Genomic DNA, 21,292 nt, shown 5'->3' with positions numbered 1-21,292 from the left:
GCTTGGCCCCTTCTTAGCAACATATCTATATTCTGTGCCGCGCCGAGCCGCTGGTTGACTCTGGCGGCATCCCGGAGCTGGCTCGGCCTCAGCTGATGGGCCGCGGTTCGCAGGGTCCGCTCATCGGGCTGCCAGGCTTCCTGGCAGCACATCCCGCAGGGGAGGTCTGCTAGGGAGGCGGCAGTCAAGCGTTGTTTCCCTCCTTGTGCGTGTGCATGTGTCAGACCTGCGGGAACGGCTGGTAGAGGTGGCGGCAGTCCGGTGTTTGCGTTTTTTTGTGTGTCGAGCCCCGTGGGCCCGACACACAGGAAGGGGGGGAATACCGGAATGCCGCTTCCCTACCAGCCATTCCCGTGGGTCTGACACACACACATATACACACACGCACGCACGAGGGGGAGAAACAACGCCGGACTGCCACCTCCCTAGCAGACCTCCCCTGCGGGATGTGCTGCCAGGAAGCTGAGAGAAGGGGGCGGCAGGGGCTTGCAGAGCCACTCCCTTCGGCTCCTATTCGGACCAGACAGGTAAGAAAAGGGGGTGGCAGAGCAGATCCCCATACGGGGGGGGGGAATGCCTCTGGGTCCCTGCACAAACAGCGACAGGGGCGGTGCACCAATGGCTTGGACTTGTTGCCAAGGTCAGCAGGCCTGGCAGGCACCACAGGGGAATCTCTTGTAAGGTCTGCCAGCCGCGGCACGCCAAAAGGCAGGGGCTGACGGAGAAGCTTCTAAGACCCCTGTGGACCCCCGCCCCAGGCTAGCAGAGGTGGCGGTGCAGCAGGGCAAGGGGAGACCTGCCGGGCAGGGAAGAGGCAGGCCCCCCGGGGCCCCCCAAGACTGGCCGCCCCCACCCACGCAGCAGGTAGAAAAAGGGCCCACTCACATTTCCAGTCCTCCAGTCCCTTCCTCCGCTGCCCCCACGTGCAGTCTGAAAAAGCAAGTTCAACCAATCAATTCAAACTTTGCAAGGGGTTTTTTTTGTGAGCAGTTTGAATTGATTGATTGAACTTTTTGAGTCTCACTATTTTTTCCGAAACTGCACATGGTGGAGGACTGGGAGCCGCAGGAGACGGCTCTGGCCAATGAGCTGTCGAGGGGCTAATGAGCTGCAAATGTTGCTGGGCTCCACCAGCCCACGTGCACTTGTCTCCTACTGAGCAGGTGCTCAGCTGGGCCGGCGCCAAGATGGTGGGGGCCGGACCTTGGTAATTTCCAGGAGAGTTGTGCGGGCCGGATTCAATCGTATGGCAGGCCATTTGTGGCCCGCGGGCCTTGTGTTTGACATGTCTGCTTTACACAATTTTGTCCCTTTTCTAGCTTTTGTTACTGGAAAATCTACATGCCCTGTAATTCTAATCACATGAAAGCTTAATTTTTAATTAATAATTTGTATGACTTTCACTGTAAAGAAAAAGATTACAATATCTTGAGAAATTAAGGCCAGGTGATCTTAGCTATGTGCCTCTCCATAGTAAGGGAAAAGAGAGAATTTAAGTTTCTGAATGATGGATTACCATAGACCTGGATGAATACATGCTGCTGGATGTGGAATGGCCCCCATAGAAGAACTATAAAACAGAAATACAAAACATATTAAAATAATCAGTAGGTAAAATCAACAAAACATAGATAAAATTACTAGGCGTTAAAAAAGAATAAAACTCAAAACACTCATTTCTCCCTTTGCTAATGTCTGCTAAATGGTTACATTACTGTACTTTCAGTAGTATTAGAGAAAACTGAATATTTTCATTGTGCCTGAATGAAAATATATTCTATTCTGTTTGACATACTTCTGGAATTTCTGTCCAATACTGTTACTGAGAATACTGATGTACCAAATAATGAATGAAATCCACAAGCTTTAAAATATGAAGCAAATATGCAGTAAAGATCAAAATCTTGGCCTATATCAAGAAGATGCATGCAAAAGCAATGTCAAAGACAAGGTTATTGCAAAAATTAAAGTTAATGGATCACTTTGCTGAAAATGCAAGGGTTAAATAAAATTATTCATATATATGTGTGTGGTGTTGTTTTATCCATGTTATAAATCGTATGAATCTTCTAGGAGTGCAACAGTATAAAAAAGTAAATCATTTCTGAGAAGCCGCTTTCTCTTCCTTTTCTGCAAATACCAATTCGGTGCATCTTCTTTCGTGAATTTTAAATTCACAGAACCACAGAGAGGAATTCATTTTCTCCATATTTAAACTCTAGTTTTGCATGTTCTCCTTGCTGAGTTTCTAAGCTACTTATTGCTAAATGCAAAACGGAAAGACTAGATTCCTGGAGAGGGATTTGAGAAGGCCTATCAAACTGGCATAGAAGTTTGCATCTAAAATACTATTTCTAATTTTTGGAAAAAAGGCCAGGACACAAATATATTAACCAACCAGCAATTTGCTGCAAAGCAGTGGTATCTGCATGCAGGAAATGGGAGGGTCAAAGAGATGAAAGCAGAATCACAATTGCCCCCTTTGTACATCATTCTGGCAAAGGCAGCAATTGTCTCGCAGGGTCTGTTCTGGCTTTCGAAGGCTGTGATTAGGTAAGTATGAGTTCCATCCTGAAAAATCCGGTTTTGGGATTTGGGGGCATCCCATGGTGAATGATGAAAGAAGCACCCTATTTATTCTTTAAAGACTAAAGCTTACAGAAATTTAAAGCAAAAGATATATTCACTATATAGGTTTTCACCATCCTTCCCTAAGTCAGTTCATTATTTATTATTATTAAAATTTATATATCACTCGACTCCCAATAACTCTGAGAACTACACAAGTAAACATTCTTTTAAAATGAAGATAAATCTAAGTAAAACTTCAAAATTCCAAACTTGGATCTGTTGTACTCCTGTTAAGTGTCCTGACCTTCAAAAATTCATTCTTTTACAACCATACCATCCCACTAATCAGTTTATACTGTAATACAATAACACCTGTAACGGAAGACTTCTAATGGAAAATTATTTCACAGTAAGCAGTTAATATACTCAGAGAAGTGGAGTATAACCTGGCCACATATATTTTGAGATTTGTTTTTTAAAAAAGAGCATTACATAAGCATCTGTTAATAGTGTTATAGAAAAAATAATTCTAGGTAGGACTGCTTCCTAATCAATTCTAAAAATCACAATTAGGTTGAGGTATATCATTTCTAAACAATTGGACTTGTATGTAGGAAAAAATGTCCTCAACTTATAGTGGCCATTCAAAATTATAACTTCACTGAAAAAAGTTACTTATGACTGTTTTTCACTCTTCTGACTGTTGCAGCATCTCCATGGTCATGTGATCAAAATCTGGATGCTTGGCGACTGGTTCATATTTATGATGGTTGCAGAGTCCTGGAATCACGTGATCACCTTTTGCAACTTTCTGACAAGTAAAGACAATGGGGAAGCCAGATTCAACCATGTTACTAATTTAACAGCTGCAGTGATTCACTTAACTGCTGTGGCAAGAAAGATTGTAAAATGGGGCAAAACTTACTTAGCAAATATCTTGCTTATCAAATTTTGATAAGCTCAGTTGTGGCTTAGTTGTGGTTGTAAGTCGAGGACTACCTTTAGTTCAAAGACAGAATACGCCAAGAAATGTCAGATTCAACTCTTGAAGTTCTCTGGGTAAGACTGATTAGACCTTGTTTGAAATCTGCCAGTCAGTGTAGATAATAGTATTGGGCAAGATAACCCCAAAGAAAACTTTCTTTATTCCCCTGAGGGGGGTATGTCTAATAATTGAGCTAGTGGTTCTAAACAGTGTAAAACAAAGTTGTTAAGTTGTATTTATTTCCACTATCACTTTCAAGTCGGGAAAGTAGTAGTAAAAAGACATAGCAAATACAGAGACTTCAAAGAGCTCTGGGTGGCTGAATCTCTACTTCTCAGAGAGTCAAAAGACAAAAGGAATTCTTGATAGTCCTGGCTTGTTAATTGGCCCTAAATCATACACATGTTTTTCTAGTCATCTTTACCCTTTTCATATTTAAATGTGCAAACACAGTGAAATGGCACTGAGAAAATTGCTACTATAGTATGATAGTCCTGCTATGCTACAGTAACAAATTACAAAAAATATTATAGATTCAAGAAAACAGCCTTGAATTAGTGAATCTGGAAACAGTCTGGAGCCCACATAAGCAGAGCAAGCCCATAAAAGCTTCATATTACGCACGTGCCTCATAATAATGTATTAGTAATTTTACTAATAATTTTTGATACTTTATTCCGTGCATCTGCAAATGCAGCTGAGCGATACCACAGAAAAGCATGCAGATTTAACAGCTTCCTGTGCATAGATAGATGATGGTTCATTTCACCTGTTCATTACTACTCAGTCTCCTATGTTTCTAGAAAAAGGGGGAAAAACCATTGTCAATAGTTATATTAATAATGGTATAAATATTAAATAGTCTAGAATTATGAATAAAGCTGGTACAATAAGTGCAACCTGCAAGTTACTACTATCATTTCAGAGATATCACAAGTACTTTTCTTTAACAAAGTATTTGTAAAATAATGATAAATGGTAAACTTCCCTTTTTCAGTTGCTCATGCAATATTAAGCATTGCTCCAGAAAGCCCATCAGCCTGAAGAGACTGTGATCAACAGTGGCATTCTTATATCATCATTATCACTATTTCAATTTTTCACACACTCATTTCACAAGTCCTTGGGTAAATAAATTTGGCCTAGTGGTTAAGGTACCAGCCTAGAAACCAGGAACCTGTTGAAAGCTGGCTGGGTGACTCTTGGCCGGTCACTTTCTCTCAGACAAACTCACTTCACAGGGTTGTTGTGGTGGGGGAAATAGGAAGAGGAAAGAGCATGATGTATGTTCACCCCTTTGAGTTATTTATAAAAATAATAAACATGGGATATAATAATACATTAAAATATATAAAAAATAATGACATACGACAATGTTGGTGTAGTTCCAAATCCTTGGTGGATGCAGTAACTAATATACAATCCTGGGAGCCCAGGAAAGATATATACAAAAATTAAGAAGTGCTTAGGTCAAAGTTACTGACGGGTTGTAGCAGTGCTTTTTTTGTAAAAGAAAAAGGTGCCAGAACTCACACATGTCATACAACCTGCCTTGCCTACCCTACAAGGTTCCATCCAAAAAAGGTGCCGGAACTCCGTTCTGAGCGTTCTATGAGAAAAAAAGCCCTGGGTTGTAGCCACCATAAAGTAACACTTTTCTGTCTTAAGGTGCTTAAAGAGAGCCGTGGTGGTGCAGTGGTTTAGATACAGTATTTGCAGGCTAATGCTGCCCAAAGCCCTGGAGTTTCAATTCTGGCTGGCTGAAGGTTGACTCAGCCTTCCATCCTTCCAAGGTCAGTAAAATGAGGACCCAGATTATTGGGGGCAATATGCCAACTCTGTAAACAGCTTAGAGAGGGCTGTAAAGCACCATGAAGCTGTCTGTACTTAAGTCTAAGTGGTATTGCTATTGCCTAAAGCTAAGCAAAGAGGAAACATGTGTTCACCTGCTTCATCTCACTCTTCAGCCTCATAATGCCACTTCTTTCTGTCTTTGTGGCTCCAGTGTTATCCACTTCATGGATAGATATAGCAGGGCTGGATGTAGAAGAATCAAGAGGACGCACTGAGAAGAAAAAGGAAAGATACCAAAAATAACTTTTTAAATACATAAAAGTGGATTTTTAAAATAAGAAAATAAGAATGCTCTGTGTGTGTGTTTGTGTGTGTGTGTGTGTGTGTGTGTGTGTGTGTGTGTGCATATGTGCATATATTACTGCTCCTTTCGACTCCAAATTCTTTTCCACTGAGAATATGATGAAGGAGATTTTTCATATCAAAGGGACTCAGATTCATTAAGCTTTCAGATGCTTCTTCACCTGTAGGGGAAAAAATAAGACCCTAAATTTCAAGGGCAAGTAAAATGAATGAAAACATATTCTCAAAATCATTCATTTTGCAGGGATAAAGTTGCTATTGCTCAGCTTAGTAAAAGTATGATGAACATTGCAGTCAGTTCCTTATCCTGTAAAAATCAATAGCTAGTGCAATTGTTATCAGGAAGATAATTTTAACATTTTTCCCCACTGTTATCCTGCCTATAATTCCATCATAAAAAAATATCACGTTGTGCCGATGAGGCAAAGTACTACTCTTCCCCCTCCCCTGACTCAAACCCATATCTCAAAAGAGTATTTCATTTTTGACACCTAGAGCTTAGCTTTTTATTTATCTATAGTGAGGAAAATATTATTTGATCCTCTGCTGATTTTGTACGTTTGCCCACTGAAAACGAAATTATCAGTCTATAATTTTAATGGTAGGTTTATTTTAACAGGGACGCGGTGGCTCTGTGGGTTAGGACGTTAAGCTTGTCGATCAGAAGGTCGGCAGTTTGGCGGGTCAAATCCCGAGTGCCGCGTAACAGAGTGAGCGCCTGTTACTCATCCCAGCTTCTGCCAACCTAGCAGTTCGAAAGCACGTAAAAATGCAAGTAGAAAAATAGGGACCACTACGGTGGGAAGCTAACAGTGTTCCGTGCGCCTTTGGCATCTAGTCATGCCGGCCACATGACCACAGAGACGTCCTCGGACAAGCGCTGGCTCTTCAGCTTTGAAACGGAGATGAGCACCGACCCCTAGAGTCGGAAACAACTAGCACGCATGTGCGGGGGAACCTTTACCTTTACCTTATTTTAACAGTGACAGAATAACTATAAAAAAATCCAGAAAAACACTTTTCAAAAAAAGTTATAAATTTATTTGCATTTTAATGACTGAAATAAGTATTTGACCCCTTCGCAAATATGACTTAGTACTTGGTGGCAAAACCCTTGTTGGCAATCAAAGAGGTCAGATGTTTCTTGTAGGTGGCCACCAGATTTTCACACATCTCAGGAGGGATTCTGTCCCACTCCTCTTTGCAAATTCTCTCCAAGTCATTAAGGTTTTGAGGCTGACATTTGGCAGCTCGATTCTTCAGCTCCCTCCACCGATTTTCTATGGAATTAAGGCCTAGAGACTGGCTAGGCCGCTCTAGGACTTTAATGTGCTTTTTCTTGAGTCACTCCTTTGTTGCCTTGGGCGTGTGTTTTGGGTCATTGTCATTCTGGAATACCCATCCACGACCCATTTTCAATGCCCTGGCTGAGGGAAGGAGGTTCTCACCCAAGATTTGATGGTATGTGGTATGTGGTCCATCATTCATTTGATGCTATGAAGTTGCCCTGTCCTCTTAGCAGAAAAACACCCCAAAAGCATAATATTTCCACCTCCATGTTTGACAGTGGAGATGGTGTTCTTGGGGTCACAGGCAGCATTCCTCCTCCTGCAGACACGGTGAGGTAAATTGATGCCAAACAGCTCGAATTTGGACTCATCCGACCGCAACAGTTTCACCCAGTTCTCCTCTGAATCATTTAGATGTTCACTGGCAAACTTCAGACGGGCCTGTACATGTGCTTTCTTGAGCAGAGGGACCTTGCAGGGGCTGCAGGATTTCAGTCCTTCATGGTGTAGTATGTTGCCAATTGTTTTCTTGGCGACTATGGTCCCAGCTGCCTTGAGATCATTGACAAGATCCCCCTCGTAGTTCTGGGCTGATTCCTCACTGTTCTCATGATCATTGAAACTGAGGTGAGATTGAAACACGAGGTGAGATCTTGCATGGAGCCCCAGACTGAGGGAGACTGACAGTTATTTTGTGTTTCTTCCTTTTGCAAATAATCACACCAACTGTTGTCACCTTCTCACCAAGGAGCTTGGCAATAGTCTTGTAGCCCATTCCAGCCTTGTGTAGTTCTACAATCTTGTCCCTGACATCCTTGGACAGCTCTTTGGTCTTGGCTATTGTGGAGAGTTTGGAATCTGATTGATTGTTTCGATGGACAGATGTCTTTTATACAGGTAACAAGCTGAAATTAGCTCAGATCATTATCTGTATAAAAGACACCTGGGAGCCAAAAATTTTGCTGATTGATAGGGGATCAAATACTTATTTTACTCATTAAAATGCAAATCAATTTATAACTTTTTTGAAATGCATTTTGTGCATTTTTTTGTTTTTAAACCTACCATTAAAATTATAAATTGATCATTTCTTTGTCAGTGGGCAAATGTACAAAATCAGCAGGGGATCAAATAATTTTTTCTCTCACTGTACATAGCAAAATATTTCCTGTACTGAAGTCTTTCTTGGACTATTTCTGAAAATGGAATTTGGGGCACACGGTATCAACCATAGAAATCCCAATGAAAACTATTTAATTTGACCGTTTTATTAGACAATCTGTTGCAGTCTTTGTCAAACACATGAGAAGCTGTGAGATACAGGGAGAAGTAGCAAGCCAATGGATTTTTTTTCATGGTAAAATATGAGACATACACGACACGTAGAATAACTTTCTTCAAATTGGTGCTCTCTTGTGTATGGATTACAAATTATTTCTAGTTATGCTTTGCTATCTGGGAATTAGAGAAGATGTAGCTTGTGAAGGAGAATATCTGGTTGCAAAGATTCTGCAGGAAAAAAAAAGAGCTTGTAATCCTGTGCATGGTAAATCCTCTCTAGGGGATATGAGCTCTTATCTCCTTGGAATTTCAATGCAATCCATTTATGCATTTAGCTGCAAACTCATCCTGATATTGAAAAAGAAGCCATATTATACGGATGAAAGACTTTAAGTTCTATAACAGTTATTATATAATTACTGGATTGTTTTTAATCTATGTAATAATTACACCAAGATAACACTAAGATAATAATAATAACACTAAGATAATAATTACACTAAGATAATTACACTATTATAACTCTAGCCATTATATATCTGTGCTCCAGGTTATAATAGGTCATTTATTTATTTGCTCAGAAAAATATTTATTTATTTATTTATTTTATTACATTTATATACTGCCCTTTCCCTGAGGACTCACGGCGGTTTACAGGGAGTTAAAAGACCAGCAATACAAAAGTTAAAAACCAATTTAAAAAAGATTAAACTAACCCTGTGCAATTAAAAAACCCCCGATTAAAATAAATTACTCCTCTATAAAGGCAAATATAAATCCTAGCAATAGAAATGTCAGATTTTATAAGTTGCTTGAAATTATATTCTTTGAAGGAAAAGAGAAAATTAACAGGGGAAATTGATTCTGACTGTAATCACCATTGGGTCACATGCTCACAAGGCAAGAACAGGCAGTATCAAGGGATCCCAAAAAATATCTTGTCAATTATTTATTTTATTTATTTATTATTTAAATTTATATACCGCCCTATTCCCATAGGACTCAGGGCGGTTTACAGGGAAATTAAAAGTTAAAATACATCACCTTAATAGTGTAGGTTAACAAAAATAAAAAAGAGAAGATGGCCAACTGAATAGATCCCTGAGGGGATTTTCCCAGGAATGTAGCTGCTTCAACTATTAACAGAAGGAACTAGCATTCCTTTAGTTTATATGACTCTCCTGAGTTAAGGAGAGTCCTAGAATTATCCCTCAAGAGCCTCCAATAAAGCAACAGGTCTGCAAGTAGCTTCAGGAGCTGTGTTTCAAAGTAGCTTGTGTGCTGAAAGATGAGGGGGGGGATGTAGGGCTGCAATCAGTTTGTGGTTGAAGAAGCAACAGTTTTGGGATTTATTTTTCAAACAGACAGTATGTTGTACATTTCATTTCTTAATTTTTAAGGACTATTAATCTTTATTAAGCTAAAAGATTCCTTTTTGAAGATCTGTGCCATTTTGGGGATTTCTTCTTGTTAAACAACTGCTTAGGCTGCTTAGACAAGGTAAAATAAGGAAATGTGAATTATCTTTTTAAAAAATTGATGAGGAAATATAAGGGCAGAAAGTTGGGTTTTAGTTTATTCTTTTTAGTAATTTGTAGCTTGGTCTGCTGTGGATGACTGAAACTAAAACTTTCCAATTTTTATGATTCATGATTGGTCAGCAATTCTTAAATGACTTACAAAAAAGCTACTCTTTGACTAAAGAAGGAGTAAAGAAAATGGAGGAGCAAATTATTAGAGATGTATTTGAAAAATCTTTAAATAAGATATATCAGTTTATTGATCAGCTATGTTCCAAGGATTTTAAAAAGACTATTCAAACTACTTCAGAGATGCAAATATGTGTAGAAAATCACCAAGCCACTGAGGCAATTTCACAAGTAGCTGACAATGCAGAGGAGTCAACTGTAATTTTGGAATATAAACCTGACACCAGTTTTTATTGTGATGGCTAAATAGAAGATTCCCAACACAATTGAAAGAAGAGCTCCAAGAAAATTTGCATGTTTTAAAAGGACAAGTTTTAAAAGGATCCTTTCCTTGTAGATATTAACAAGGTTGAGAAATCCTTGAGAAAAACAGAAGCTTATAACTACTTGACAAATATTCCAGAGAAGAAAAAGATTTTATCCCATGAAGACAAACTGGAAGGAGTGACTTAAACTTAATGAGTCAGTTAGAATTAGGATGGATTTCCATCGGTTTGATATTTATAATTGAAAGTCTTAATCTAAAGTTTGAAAATGTATTTTTCTTCATATGTAAGGCTTAAGTAATTCCTAAAGTTTGTAAAATATTATTGAAAGTGTATTTGAAAATATATTAAGAGAAAGTTAAAGAAAAAGATATATTAGCTTAAAGAAAAATCTAGACCTTTAAAAAGGATGTATACAAGAAGAAAAATTATTCTATGAGGGTAACTTAGAAGGAGTGTCCTAAATTTTATGAGTTAATTGTAGTTGGAATTTTATTGGTTTGAAAGTAAACTTTAAAATGTGTATGCTAAGAGCACGTTTTTTAAAAAAGATGCATTAGAATGTTTTAATTTTAGAAATGTTCTTAAAGAAAAGCTTAGCGTTTAAAAGTGGATGAAAAAATATTTTCCCTTTAAGGTTAAATAATCTGAAATACCATAAATTTTGTTAATATAAATGGTGATAGTTTATAAAGATTATTAAGTGCAAATAGAAATACATATTATTTCAACAGAAAAGAAGATAAAGCAGAAATGGTTAAATTGGTTGTTCTATGCAAAGAAGAGGATATATTTATACTTTTTATTTGGATATCACTTCTGGATTTTGTGCTTCTGATAAAAAAAATGAAACTTTAACTTTGGTTTTGCCTATTAGATTTGTTGTTATAGAAATGGCTAGTTATATACTAATGTGTAAAAGTAAAAGTTGAGTTGTAATGTTATCTTATACTGTGCTAAAAAGAGTCGGAAGTCAATGCCTTTTTCTTTCTTCCCTTGTACCTCATATTTTCTTTCCCTTTTTTCGTCCCTTAATTTCCTTTTTTTATTTTTCTTTGTATTTTATACATTGATAAAACAATAAAAGGTTTATTGCAAAAAAATAAAATAAAGTATTACCTATGAGTGTATTACTCCCTTAATATACTTTCTACTGGCCTTTACCCATAATCTTTTTCAGTATGCTTATTATATGCAAATCTTCTAGTCATCCACCTCTGAAATATACTTAGAATCCCCTCTTTTATTCCAGAGTAATAGGAAAGTAGCCTTACCTGAACAATTCAAGCTGCGAGCAAGTTCTGTTGCCATCACTTGAATAATGAGCCCAATGCGGAGTCTGAGCATTTCTGCAAAGAGACTAGGTTGTGACCGGACATACATGGCCAGGTACACTATAATTTCCTGCCAGGATTGGGGAAGAGAAGAGAAATTGATTTTAGAGATCTCTATCCACACAATGGCAATAATAAAATAATTTATTCAAAAACATTAGCAAGGCTTTTTTTTTCATGTTACCTGTGTAAGGACTGCAATACTGATATCCTGACCACTGGCTTCATATATTAGTTTGGTCAGTTTTTCAGGAGGCAAAGGTCTATGGAAATTGAATTTATTAAAGGCATAAGCAAAAATCTGTCAGTAACTCTATGGCTATTTTTCAAGAAGACTTTTCAGTACCGTAGCCTTATAAATTACTCTCCCAAATTATCAGACTGCAATTTTTATTAGACGGCTAGAAGTCTAGCAGGCTGTGTTGCTTGGTTTTAATCTTTTTTGCCCTCTAAATCAGGGCTTTTCAACCAGTGGTACGGGTACCACCTGTGGTACATTGGCACCTAGCAGGTAGTACGCGACCATCCTAGAAAAGTGGTAGTGGGGGAGGGGAATGAGCTGAATTGGTGTCAGCACCAGACAAGCCTGAGAGAGAGACGGCTGGAGCTGCAGGGCTGTCAGGGCTCAGCGGAAGCACCAGGATCAGTGCCAGGCTCCAGCTAAAGCTTGGCACTGATCCTGGCACTTCTGCTGAGCCCAGAAGAAGCCCTGATCAGCTGGAACGTTGCAGCATCTCCAGGTGATTTAGATTCAGATGCTTGGCAACTGATTCATATTTATGATGGTCATAGTCTCCCAGGGTCATGTGAAGTGACCAAAATCTGCTGCAACCACCCAACAGATGGGGAGGAATAAAAACCAGACACCCCACCCCACCCCTGCTGCCAATCCTCAACAGAAATGCTCACAACAATGAAAACCTCGGACAGGAGGAACAGTGCCGCCAGGCAGGCAGGCAGGTGTATTGCTCGGCTGTGGCTTGGGGGGTACTTTTTTCAGTGCCATTGTAACTTCGAACAGTCACTAAGCTAACTGTTGTAAGTCGAGGACTACCTGTACTTCATCACTTTTTTCCTTTTTTTGGATCATCAAGTTTTTGACACCTTGCTACGCAACTGGTGGTACTTGGATGTTGCCATATCCTAAAGGTGGTACAATGGGTGAAAAGGTTGAAAAGCCCTGCTCTAAATGAGTTGTAAAAGAAAGCCTGCCTTCATGCAGCCTAAGATTGGAGAAAAGTAAACTTGCAGAATAAATCTTTCCCTATCTCTACCAAATGACTAACACCTGTTTTGAACTCATAATTGTTCCTGAATCCCAGGACAGTTAATAAATCTGAAACTGTAGAATACATTGAAAAATCCTCCTTTTCTAGAATTTATTTTTTATTCAGTTACATGTAGTTGGGGAAAAAATGGTTCCATTGTTTCAACCTTTTCCTGACTATCAAGCCACAACAGTGCTAATGAAAAGGACCATTTTTGCTATTATATATTTAACAACCTGGCTAAAATCCTGTACGATCTCAGACATGACTCATGTTTCCTAAATTAATAGTTTTACTACTAAAATACTTTCTAAACAATCTTATAATGTAGCTGTCAAGAAGTATGAAAAATAAGACATTGGTTTAAGATGGAGAGGTTCACATACGCTATAATTGTTTTTTCACGGGGCTCAGGTGGGAGGCCAACTGTAAGTTGTTTCTGGTGGGATAAAAGATCTGTACAGGCCTGGCACACAACAAAGGAAAAAAGAAGATTCAAGTTATTAAATATGCAGTAGCAATTGCACTGGACTTAAATTTTGAAAAATTGATTTAGTCATTCCATATCACTAATGTCAACATGAAGACCAAGTCCATATTCTTCTATCTTTGCATCTGAGATAGAAAAACACAACAAGATTATCTCTCAATGTTTCATAGGGAGGTCCAGCAAAGGTAGCAAGGGTTTTGTTCTTCATCCAGTTAGACTGGATGCAGAAGAATGCAGAAGAACATGCTTGCCAGCTCCCTCGCAAGTCAGAAGCAAGCATTATAGAACCTGCTGACATAAAGCAGCATTTAGAGTGCTATTCATAATACTGCTATCATGTCACCCTTAGTCCTCTTTTTCTCTAGACTGGCCATAGCCAATTCCTGCAACCATTCTTCAAGTTTTTGTCTCCAGGACCTTAATCATCTTATTTGCTGTTCTTTGCACTTCACACTTTTTCCAAAATCTCATCATCTTTTTTGTAATGTGGTGACCAAAACTGGATGCAGTATTCCAGGTGTGGTCTTACTAAGGATTTATAAAGTAATACTAATACTTCATGTGATTTTGATTCTATGCCCCTGTTTATACAGATGTAAAATCTTGCTTTTCTCCACATTAAATGATATGCTGTTGGATAGGGCCCATTGTTCAAGCCTCACAAGATCTTTTTGGATCCTGAGCTTGTCTTCTGGGGTGTTGGCTATTCCTGCCAGCTTCGTGTCATCTGCAAAACTGATGAGTTCCCCTTCTATTCCCTCATCTAAGTCATTTATGAAGATATTGAGGAGTACTGAGCCTAAGACAGAACCTTGTGCTACCCCACTGCTTACTTTCCTCCATATAGCTGTTGTACCGTTAAGGATGATTCATTGAGTACAGTTTGTCAGTCAGTTACAAATCTATCTGGTGGTGATGCTGTCTATCCCACATTTTTCTATTTCACCAAGAAGTAGGTTGTGGTCTACTTAGTCAAATGCCTTGCTGAAGTCTAAGTATACTATGTCCACAGTATTTCACTGGTCTACTAATACAGTCACTCTGTCAAGGAATGAAATAAGATTGCTTTGGCATGAACTGTTTTTAACAAACCCATGCTGGCTATTAGTTATAACTTTATTTGTTTCTAGATATTTTTTCCAATATCTTCCCAGGTAAATAACTACTTCTGGCCATTTGAACAGGGATTCTCTGTAAGGCTTGAATGCGTGGTACAGGGGCAATTTTTTTAAAAATAAAATGCTCTTCAAAGTTGAGAGAAACTGAAATGGAAACAATGTATTTGATCCATACCTCAGCCAGAACTTCAACTTTTTTTCTCAGTATGCCAGAAATGTAGCGGATGAGCCCCCATTCTTGGTTTACGCCTGCTTTGCTGTACAATTCATTGAGGAGGCAATGAACTGTGACTCCGCACTGGCCATAGAGATGTGTTTCCCAATCAAGACCTCTTACAAAACAAAAAATATCATAGTGGTTATATATCCTTATTTATTTTTTTTAAAAGGGAACGTGGATATTGTAAGTCATGGGTGTCCAACCTTTTGGTTTGTGTGGACTGCACTGAGTGAAAAGGAATTGTCTTGCGTCACATATAAAATATATAATATAGTTAAGGTATAAAAATCACATAATAATGTTAAAAAATTATGATCTTGTGAGGCCACATTACTAGCTGTCCAGGGCCACATGCAGCCCATGGGCCATGGGTTGGACATGCATGCCATGGGTTGTATGTGTATCAGTCCTGACTGAATTGCCAGAAGTTAGTAAAAGTTCCAGTCTTCAAAGCAGTTCTTGATTTAAGAACTTAAAAATTCAGTGAAGGTTACAGAATTACAGGTAGTCCTTGTTTACTGAATTGGTTTTGGGAAAATGGATGCTCATCAACACAGTTGATATGTGAATCCCATGACAGAGAGAGATAGAGACAGACACACAGATACACACACACACACACACACACACAGAGAGAGAGAGAGAGAGAGAGAGAGAGAGAGAGAGAGAGAGAGAGAGAGAGAGATATCACTGGTTGCTGCTGTGTTCAAATAAAGTTCTCTTGTACAGGTAGTCCTCGATTTACAACAGTTCACTTAGTGACAACGGCAATGAAAAAAAAGTGACTTAGGACCATTTTCATACTTATGACCATTGCCGATTCTCATGGTCACATGATCAAAATTCAGACTCTTGGCAAATGGCTCATATTTATCATGGTTGCAATGTTCTGGATCCTGTGATCACCTTTTGTGATCTCACAAGCAAAGTCAACAGGGAAGCCAGATTCACTTAGCAACTGTATTACTAACTTCACAACTGAAATGATTCACTTAACTGTGGCAAGAAAGGTTGTAAAATGGGGCAAAATTCACTTGACAACTGTCTCACTTAGCAATAGAAAATTTGGGCTCAATTGTGGTTGTAAGTTGATGTACCTGTACAATGTTCTGTGCCTGATCCATTCCCCCCCTTTTGTTTTGCCTCACAGGGTGGAGAGATTGCTTAAACAAACTATATTTTCCAGAGTTGTTTTTCTTCTGTATTATACCATATCCCTAAAAAGTGCTAAGAGCAAGTTAACAAGCTCACTCTGTAACCTTAATTAGTTGATTAGAATCTTCCCACCAGAACATAGTTTTAGTTTCACACTGAAAGCTTCGGCTACTGTGGATGTGTGCTTATTGGTCAAAAAGGGATTTTTATTACTATTTATCACCACTGTATTTGCAAACAGTTGCTATCCAAGGCAGTTGCTAAATAAGGACTATCTCTACTGATTCAAAATTAAACAAGCATTTATGCATTTTCTTTGTGCTTGCTCAAAAGACTTTTGCATGAAGAGTTTTAAGCCTTTAAAGCTTAATTTGTAAAAACAAATAGCTGCTCCACTAATGGCAGTTTGTCTTGATAATGAAATAATAATTTGACAATATGAATATGGAATACCAAGTGAAAACCAGATGATGTGTCAGATGAGTTTATTGGCACAGGTAATCCTCAATGTATGGTACTATTGAGCCTGGAATTAGAGTCATAAATTAGTGCATTGTAAGTCATGGCATCACAAGACTGGATCCAAATTTACAACAGTTTTTTACAATGGTTGTTAAGTAAATGCCACGGTTGTTAAGTGAACCCATTTTTGCTAAGGGGCATTTTATGAAAACATTGCAAATCATGATCACATGATTGTGGGATACTGGAAATGGAGGTAAAGGTGAACTGGTTGCCAAGCACCCAACAGGTGATCATGCGATTGTGGGTGTCTATGCAGCCATCGTAACTCCAAAAACAGATCATAAGTAGCTCTGGAGAGGTCCATTGTAACTTTGTGAGGCAACCAGTCATAAGTCAAGGACTACCTGCATTATTAACTGGAAGTAAAATAAGCAATACTAACAGGAATTTCAAGATTAGAATTTCAGGGACCAGGAAATACAAGGTTATAATATAAGACTAAGCAGGATAGAAACAAATGGCAACCTCACATAAAAATCAGTACAGCTGAATATTTCATTTTCTGGAATATCATTTTTAAAAATAAATTAAGAACTGTCCATAGAACATAAAAAAACTTACTTTATTAGATATAAGATGTATAATATATCTGCCTGGTCATGTAAAGTAGGACATTCTGTTAGCTGCCCAACTAATTTCTCACAATCCAAATCACCATGAGCATCCTTGGGCAAATGAAGAGCAGTTTTAAATTCCTATTAATCAAAACAAAATACAAAAAACTTTTTTGGAATATGTAATTTACCTTAATTTTCCAAATAAAATAAAAAATTATTTAACACCCCCCCCAACACACATGAAATGACAAGTCAAAAGGAGGACATATAAGGATACATGGTTGAACATTCATCATGAGTGCACTCAAGGCAATGCAATATACAGTATATAAGCATTCCTATAATGCTCAGATATCTACTATGTTTCTCTACTAATCTCTATTTATTTAAAAAGCATCAGGTCACACCAACTGTGACCTGGTGCTTTTTTTAAAAAAAAAAGATAAAATCCCTTGCAAATTATAAAATATACATATATTTTGACTGATTGAAAAAACAACATGGGTTATAACTGACAAGTATCTGAAAACTTGGTATACCATGTTGACGCTATGGAACTAAGGCTAGAGTTAGATTTCAGAAGATAACATTGGCAATTAAGTTGCAATCAATTAAGACATAAAGGAACATAACAAGTTGTGAAAGATAAGCTCCAAAATAGCAGAGATGTACAACTTAAAGGATGTATGTCTGTATTTGATTTCTAACAACCTCCAATATTATTGCCAGAGATTCCAATAGCTGGTATCAAATAGCAGTTCTTAACATATTATTAAATCCTGACTGACCATTCTTACTATCCATTACATATGCATTCACAAAATGGCCCTCAAATGCCACATAAAGCTAGCTAACAAAAGTGATTCCTGCTTGGGGTCAAGGGCTGTCTCACTATTTTTATATGGTTAGGTCTCACATCTGGGTGGAGCCAGAGAAAAAGGATATAATCAAAACATAAAGTAGTTTATCAAACAGATATTTTCCCCTCCTATCCTTTCTTAAAGCCATTAAATTTAAATGTATAGCTGCTGTGTGAAAGTCTACCTCTGTTCCAATTGTACATCTTCGACTTTGATAAATGAATTACAGTAATTTATATAACTAGTAAATATAATATTTTCCAAAAGGAAATAATAGAACTTCTTACTTGCTCCACTTGTGGATGAGGGGAGTCAACTAGGTTCAGAGATTTCCGGTGAGTGTTTAAAACTTTTGTAGGCAAGGACATTGAAACATCTGGGGAAAAATAATGTAAAGCCATTTTACAGATCTGCTACTGTACAAATCCAAATGTTGATGGAAATCAAAATATAAATGATACTGAGGATCAGTTACAGTATAAGCAAATGAATTTAACCAAACTCCAAAGATCTTTTACAAGAAAGCTGGCTTGTTATGGAATAGTTTGCCTTGTTGAAAGAGGAGAATATATTGTCATTTCTAAAGTAGATTTTCATAAAAAGAAAAGGCTGGATGATTCAAAGTTTGGTCATACAAATCTGTAACTTCTATTTAGATTATTATCAATGTTCTTCTACCTAGAGAAAAAAAATGCTAACACTTGTGTTCAAATCCAGAAAGATATATTGACATGAGAATATTCCAGTATCAGCATATTTAATAATAGCCAAAATGTTAATTCCTAAATGTATGAAATTTTACATACGCCCACATTATTTCATGTCCATGTGATATAAAAATGTACAAGGTTGCACATGCAGATATAATAATAACAAGAACAAGAACAACAACAACAACAATAATAATAATAATAATAACAATAACTGTCCGTATATATATCCAAGATATTGCAATGGAGTTTGGCTTGGACAAATGTGCCACACTTACTCTCAAACAAGGAAAAATAGTGAAAACTGAAGGAATCAAGATGCCCCACAAAAATAAAATTAAGAGTCTGGATGAAGACGATTACTACAAATACTTGGGTATCCTTCAAGCTGACAACATCAAGCACACTGAAGTCAAGAAAAAGATTACAGGTGAATACTTCAAAAGAGTGAAGAAGATCTTAAAGTCCAAACTCAATGGAGGAAATACTGTGAAGGCAATCAAGACCTGGGCAATTCCAGTCATTAGATACACAGCTGGAATAGTGGACTGGACTCAAGCAGAACTAAAAGCAATGGATAGGAAGACCAGAAAAATAATGACAATGAATCATGCCCTTCATCTATGCAGTGACATTGACAGAGGCAAACCAAGGCAAATAGGTGGACGTGGAATGCTGCAAGTACATCAGATGGTTGAAGAAGAAAAAATGGCTTTGGAAGATTATCTGAAGGACAATGATGAAGATGCACTGAAATTAGTATATCAGGAAGGCTTACTGACTACTGGAGAGACCAAACTGGCCTACAAGAAAGACCAAATGAAGAACAGAATAGAGGCATGGGAATACAAAGCACTACATGGCTAGTACATTAAAAGAAAAAAATAGCTGGGGAATCAGATAATAACAAGACCTGGCAATGGCTAAGAGCAGGAAAGTTGAAGAAAGAGACTGAGGGACTAATTCTGTGTGTACCAAGCCTTAAGGACAAATGCATACAAAGTCAAAATTGAGAAGACAGTAAGTGCCACCTATGCAAAGAAGCTGAAGAAACAGTGGACCACCTGGTAAGCTGCTGCAAGAAGATCGCACAGACTGACTACAAGCAGCGGCATGACAAAGTAACAACAATGGTGCATTGGAAGATCTGCAAGAAATATCATTTGCCTGTAAGCAAGAACTGGTGGGATTATAAAATAGAGAAAGTCATAGAAAATGATAAAGTTAAACTGCTCTGGGACTTCAGAATTCAAACAGACAAGCACCTGCAACATAATACCCCAGACTTAACAATTGTCGATAAGAAAGACAAAAAAGTCTGGACAGTGGATGTGGCAATGCCTGGAGACAGCAGAATAGACAAGAAAGAACTGGAGAAGATAACAAAATACAAAGACCTACAAATAGAAATAGAAAGACTGTGGCAAAGGCAAGCAAGGGTAGTATCAATAGTAATAAGTGCCTTGGGTGCAAACAACTGGAGCACCACTTGAACACCATTGGCATTGACAAATTTGCCATTAGTCAATTGCAAAAGGCGACCTTACTAGGAACTGCTTCCATCCTGTGACGATATCTATAATACCATCAAACATCCACATCTGCCTATCCCAGGTCCTTGGTAAGGACTTGATAGGTAGACAAAAATGCCAAATCCAGTCTGAACATCTCGCTGACTGTGCAACAATCAATAATAATAATAATAATAATAATAATAATAATAATAATAATAATAATAATAATAATAAAGTTGGAAGGGACCTTGGAGGTCATTTAGTCCAATCCCCTGCTCAGGCAGGAAACCTTATACCATTACAGACAAATGGCTGTCCAGTCTCTTCTTAAAAACTTCCAATGCTGGAGCATTCACCGCTTCTGGAGGCAGGTTGTTCCATTGGTTAATTGTTCTAACTGTCAGGAAGTTTCTCTTTAGTTCTAGGTTGCTTCTCACCTTGATTAGTTTCCATCCATTGCTTCTTGTCCTGATTTGGTTAGGACTTTTATGTGCTTACTTTACTGTCACAGATTCTAACATACCATGTTATCCAGACCAGAAACTGTAGTTCATCACAAATTCTAAACCAATGTACTTTTTTAAAATTTTACATGTTGAATTACCGAAATTGTATTATAATTAACATTCTCTCCTCAAGGCAAAACAGATTCAGGGAATCTGGAATGAAAAACTGCTAAAGAGAATAGGAAACGGAAGGGGTGGTCAAGCCTAGAGGCTCATTTTGGGGCTTTCTCATAGTGGTAAATCATGGCAGTTTTGTGTGCTAATAGAGCCATATAATTTCCCAAATACTGAACCAAGAATTGTTATAGTTTGCACTCAATTTTGTCCTGATTTTCCCTTTACTTTTAAATTTTAGCACTTCATAAATAACTTACCTAACCAGGAAATCTCTGTCTCTAGCCAAAATAATCAGAGGAAATATTTTTGACTTTTTAATTAGTTGAAACTTTTCTTCCTCCACCTTTATCACAATGTATTTTGTTGCTTAAAATAACATGATTCACAGCCTGCTCTATTCATCAATCAATACAGTATTCTCCAAATGTTGGATTCTTATTTCTATCTGTACTTACAATATACTTTTTTTTAACAATTTATGACCAACTGGGCAAATTTCCCAATAGGCATGTACCATGATAGTGTCTGTTCTATTAACTATATGTTGGGGGCAATAAGCTGACTTTGTAATAATTCCGCTTGGGGGGGGCGAAAGCCCTAATAAGCAGGCATATACATAGAATGAAGGCTATTGCTAAGTACATTGATTTGTGCTTTAGA

The 21,292-nt window shown here is 37.9% G+C and overlaps 1 protein-coding gene across 10 annotated transcripts in view; it reads right to left on the bottom strand.

The window, feature by feature from the left end:
• Positions 1-21,292, bottom strand: part of PHKA2 (phosphorylase kinase regulatory subunit alpha 2) — a 90,223-nt gene that overhangs the window by 29,464 nt on the left and 39,467 nt on the right. For 7 of the 10 annotated variants that reach the window (XR_014492560.1, XR_014492561.1, XR_014492562.1 and 4 more), the window contains exons 21-30: positions 18,073-18,161; positions 16,930-17,063; positions 14,644-14,800; positions 13,247-13,326; positions 11,777-11,855; positions 11,533-11,662; positions 5,773-5,874; positions 5,503-5,621; positions 4,326-4,355; positions 1,517-1,570 (exon numbers count right to left, since the gene is read on the bottom strand). Coding sequence is in view for 3 of the 10 variants with exons in the window: in XM_083362920.1 (XP_083219046.1) it covers positions 1,517-1,570; positions 4,326-4,355; positions 5,503-5,621; positions 5,773-5,874; positions 11,533-11,662; positions 11,777-11,855; positions 13,247-13,326; positions 14,644-14,800; positions 16,930-17,063; positions 18,073-18,161 (974 nt within the window). In the remaining 7 variants the exon portion in view is untranslated. Of the gene's footprint in view, positions 1-1,516; positions 1,571-4,184; positions 4,356-5,502; positions 5,875-11,532; positions 11,663-11,776; positions 11,856-13,246; positions 13,327-14,643; positions 14,801-16,929; positions 17,064-18,072; positions 18,162-21,292 lie in introns of those variants that run through there. The other 3 variants (XR_014492558.1, XM_083362921.1, XR_014492559.1) reach the window with 3 other exon arrangements.

This window comes from Vipera ursinii (genome assembly GCF_947247035.1).
Source record: "Vipera ursinii genome assembly, chromosome: 4".
Taxonomy (NCBI): domain Eukaryota; kingdom Metazoa; phylum Chordata; class Lepidosauria; order Squamata; family Viperidae; genus Vipera; species Vipera ursinii.
The sequence above is the reverse complement of the archived record's forward strand: the minus strand, read 5'-3'. Positions and strand labels throughout refer to the sequence as shown.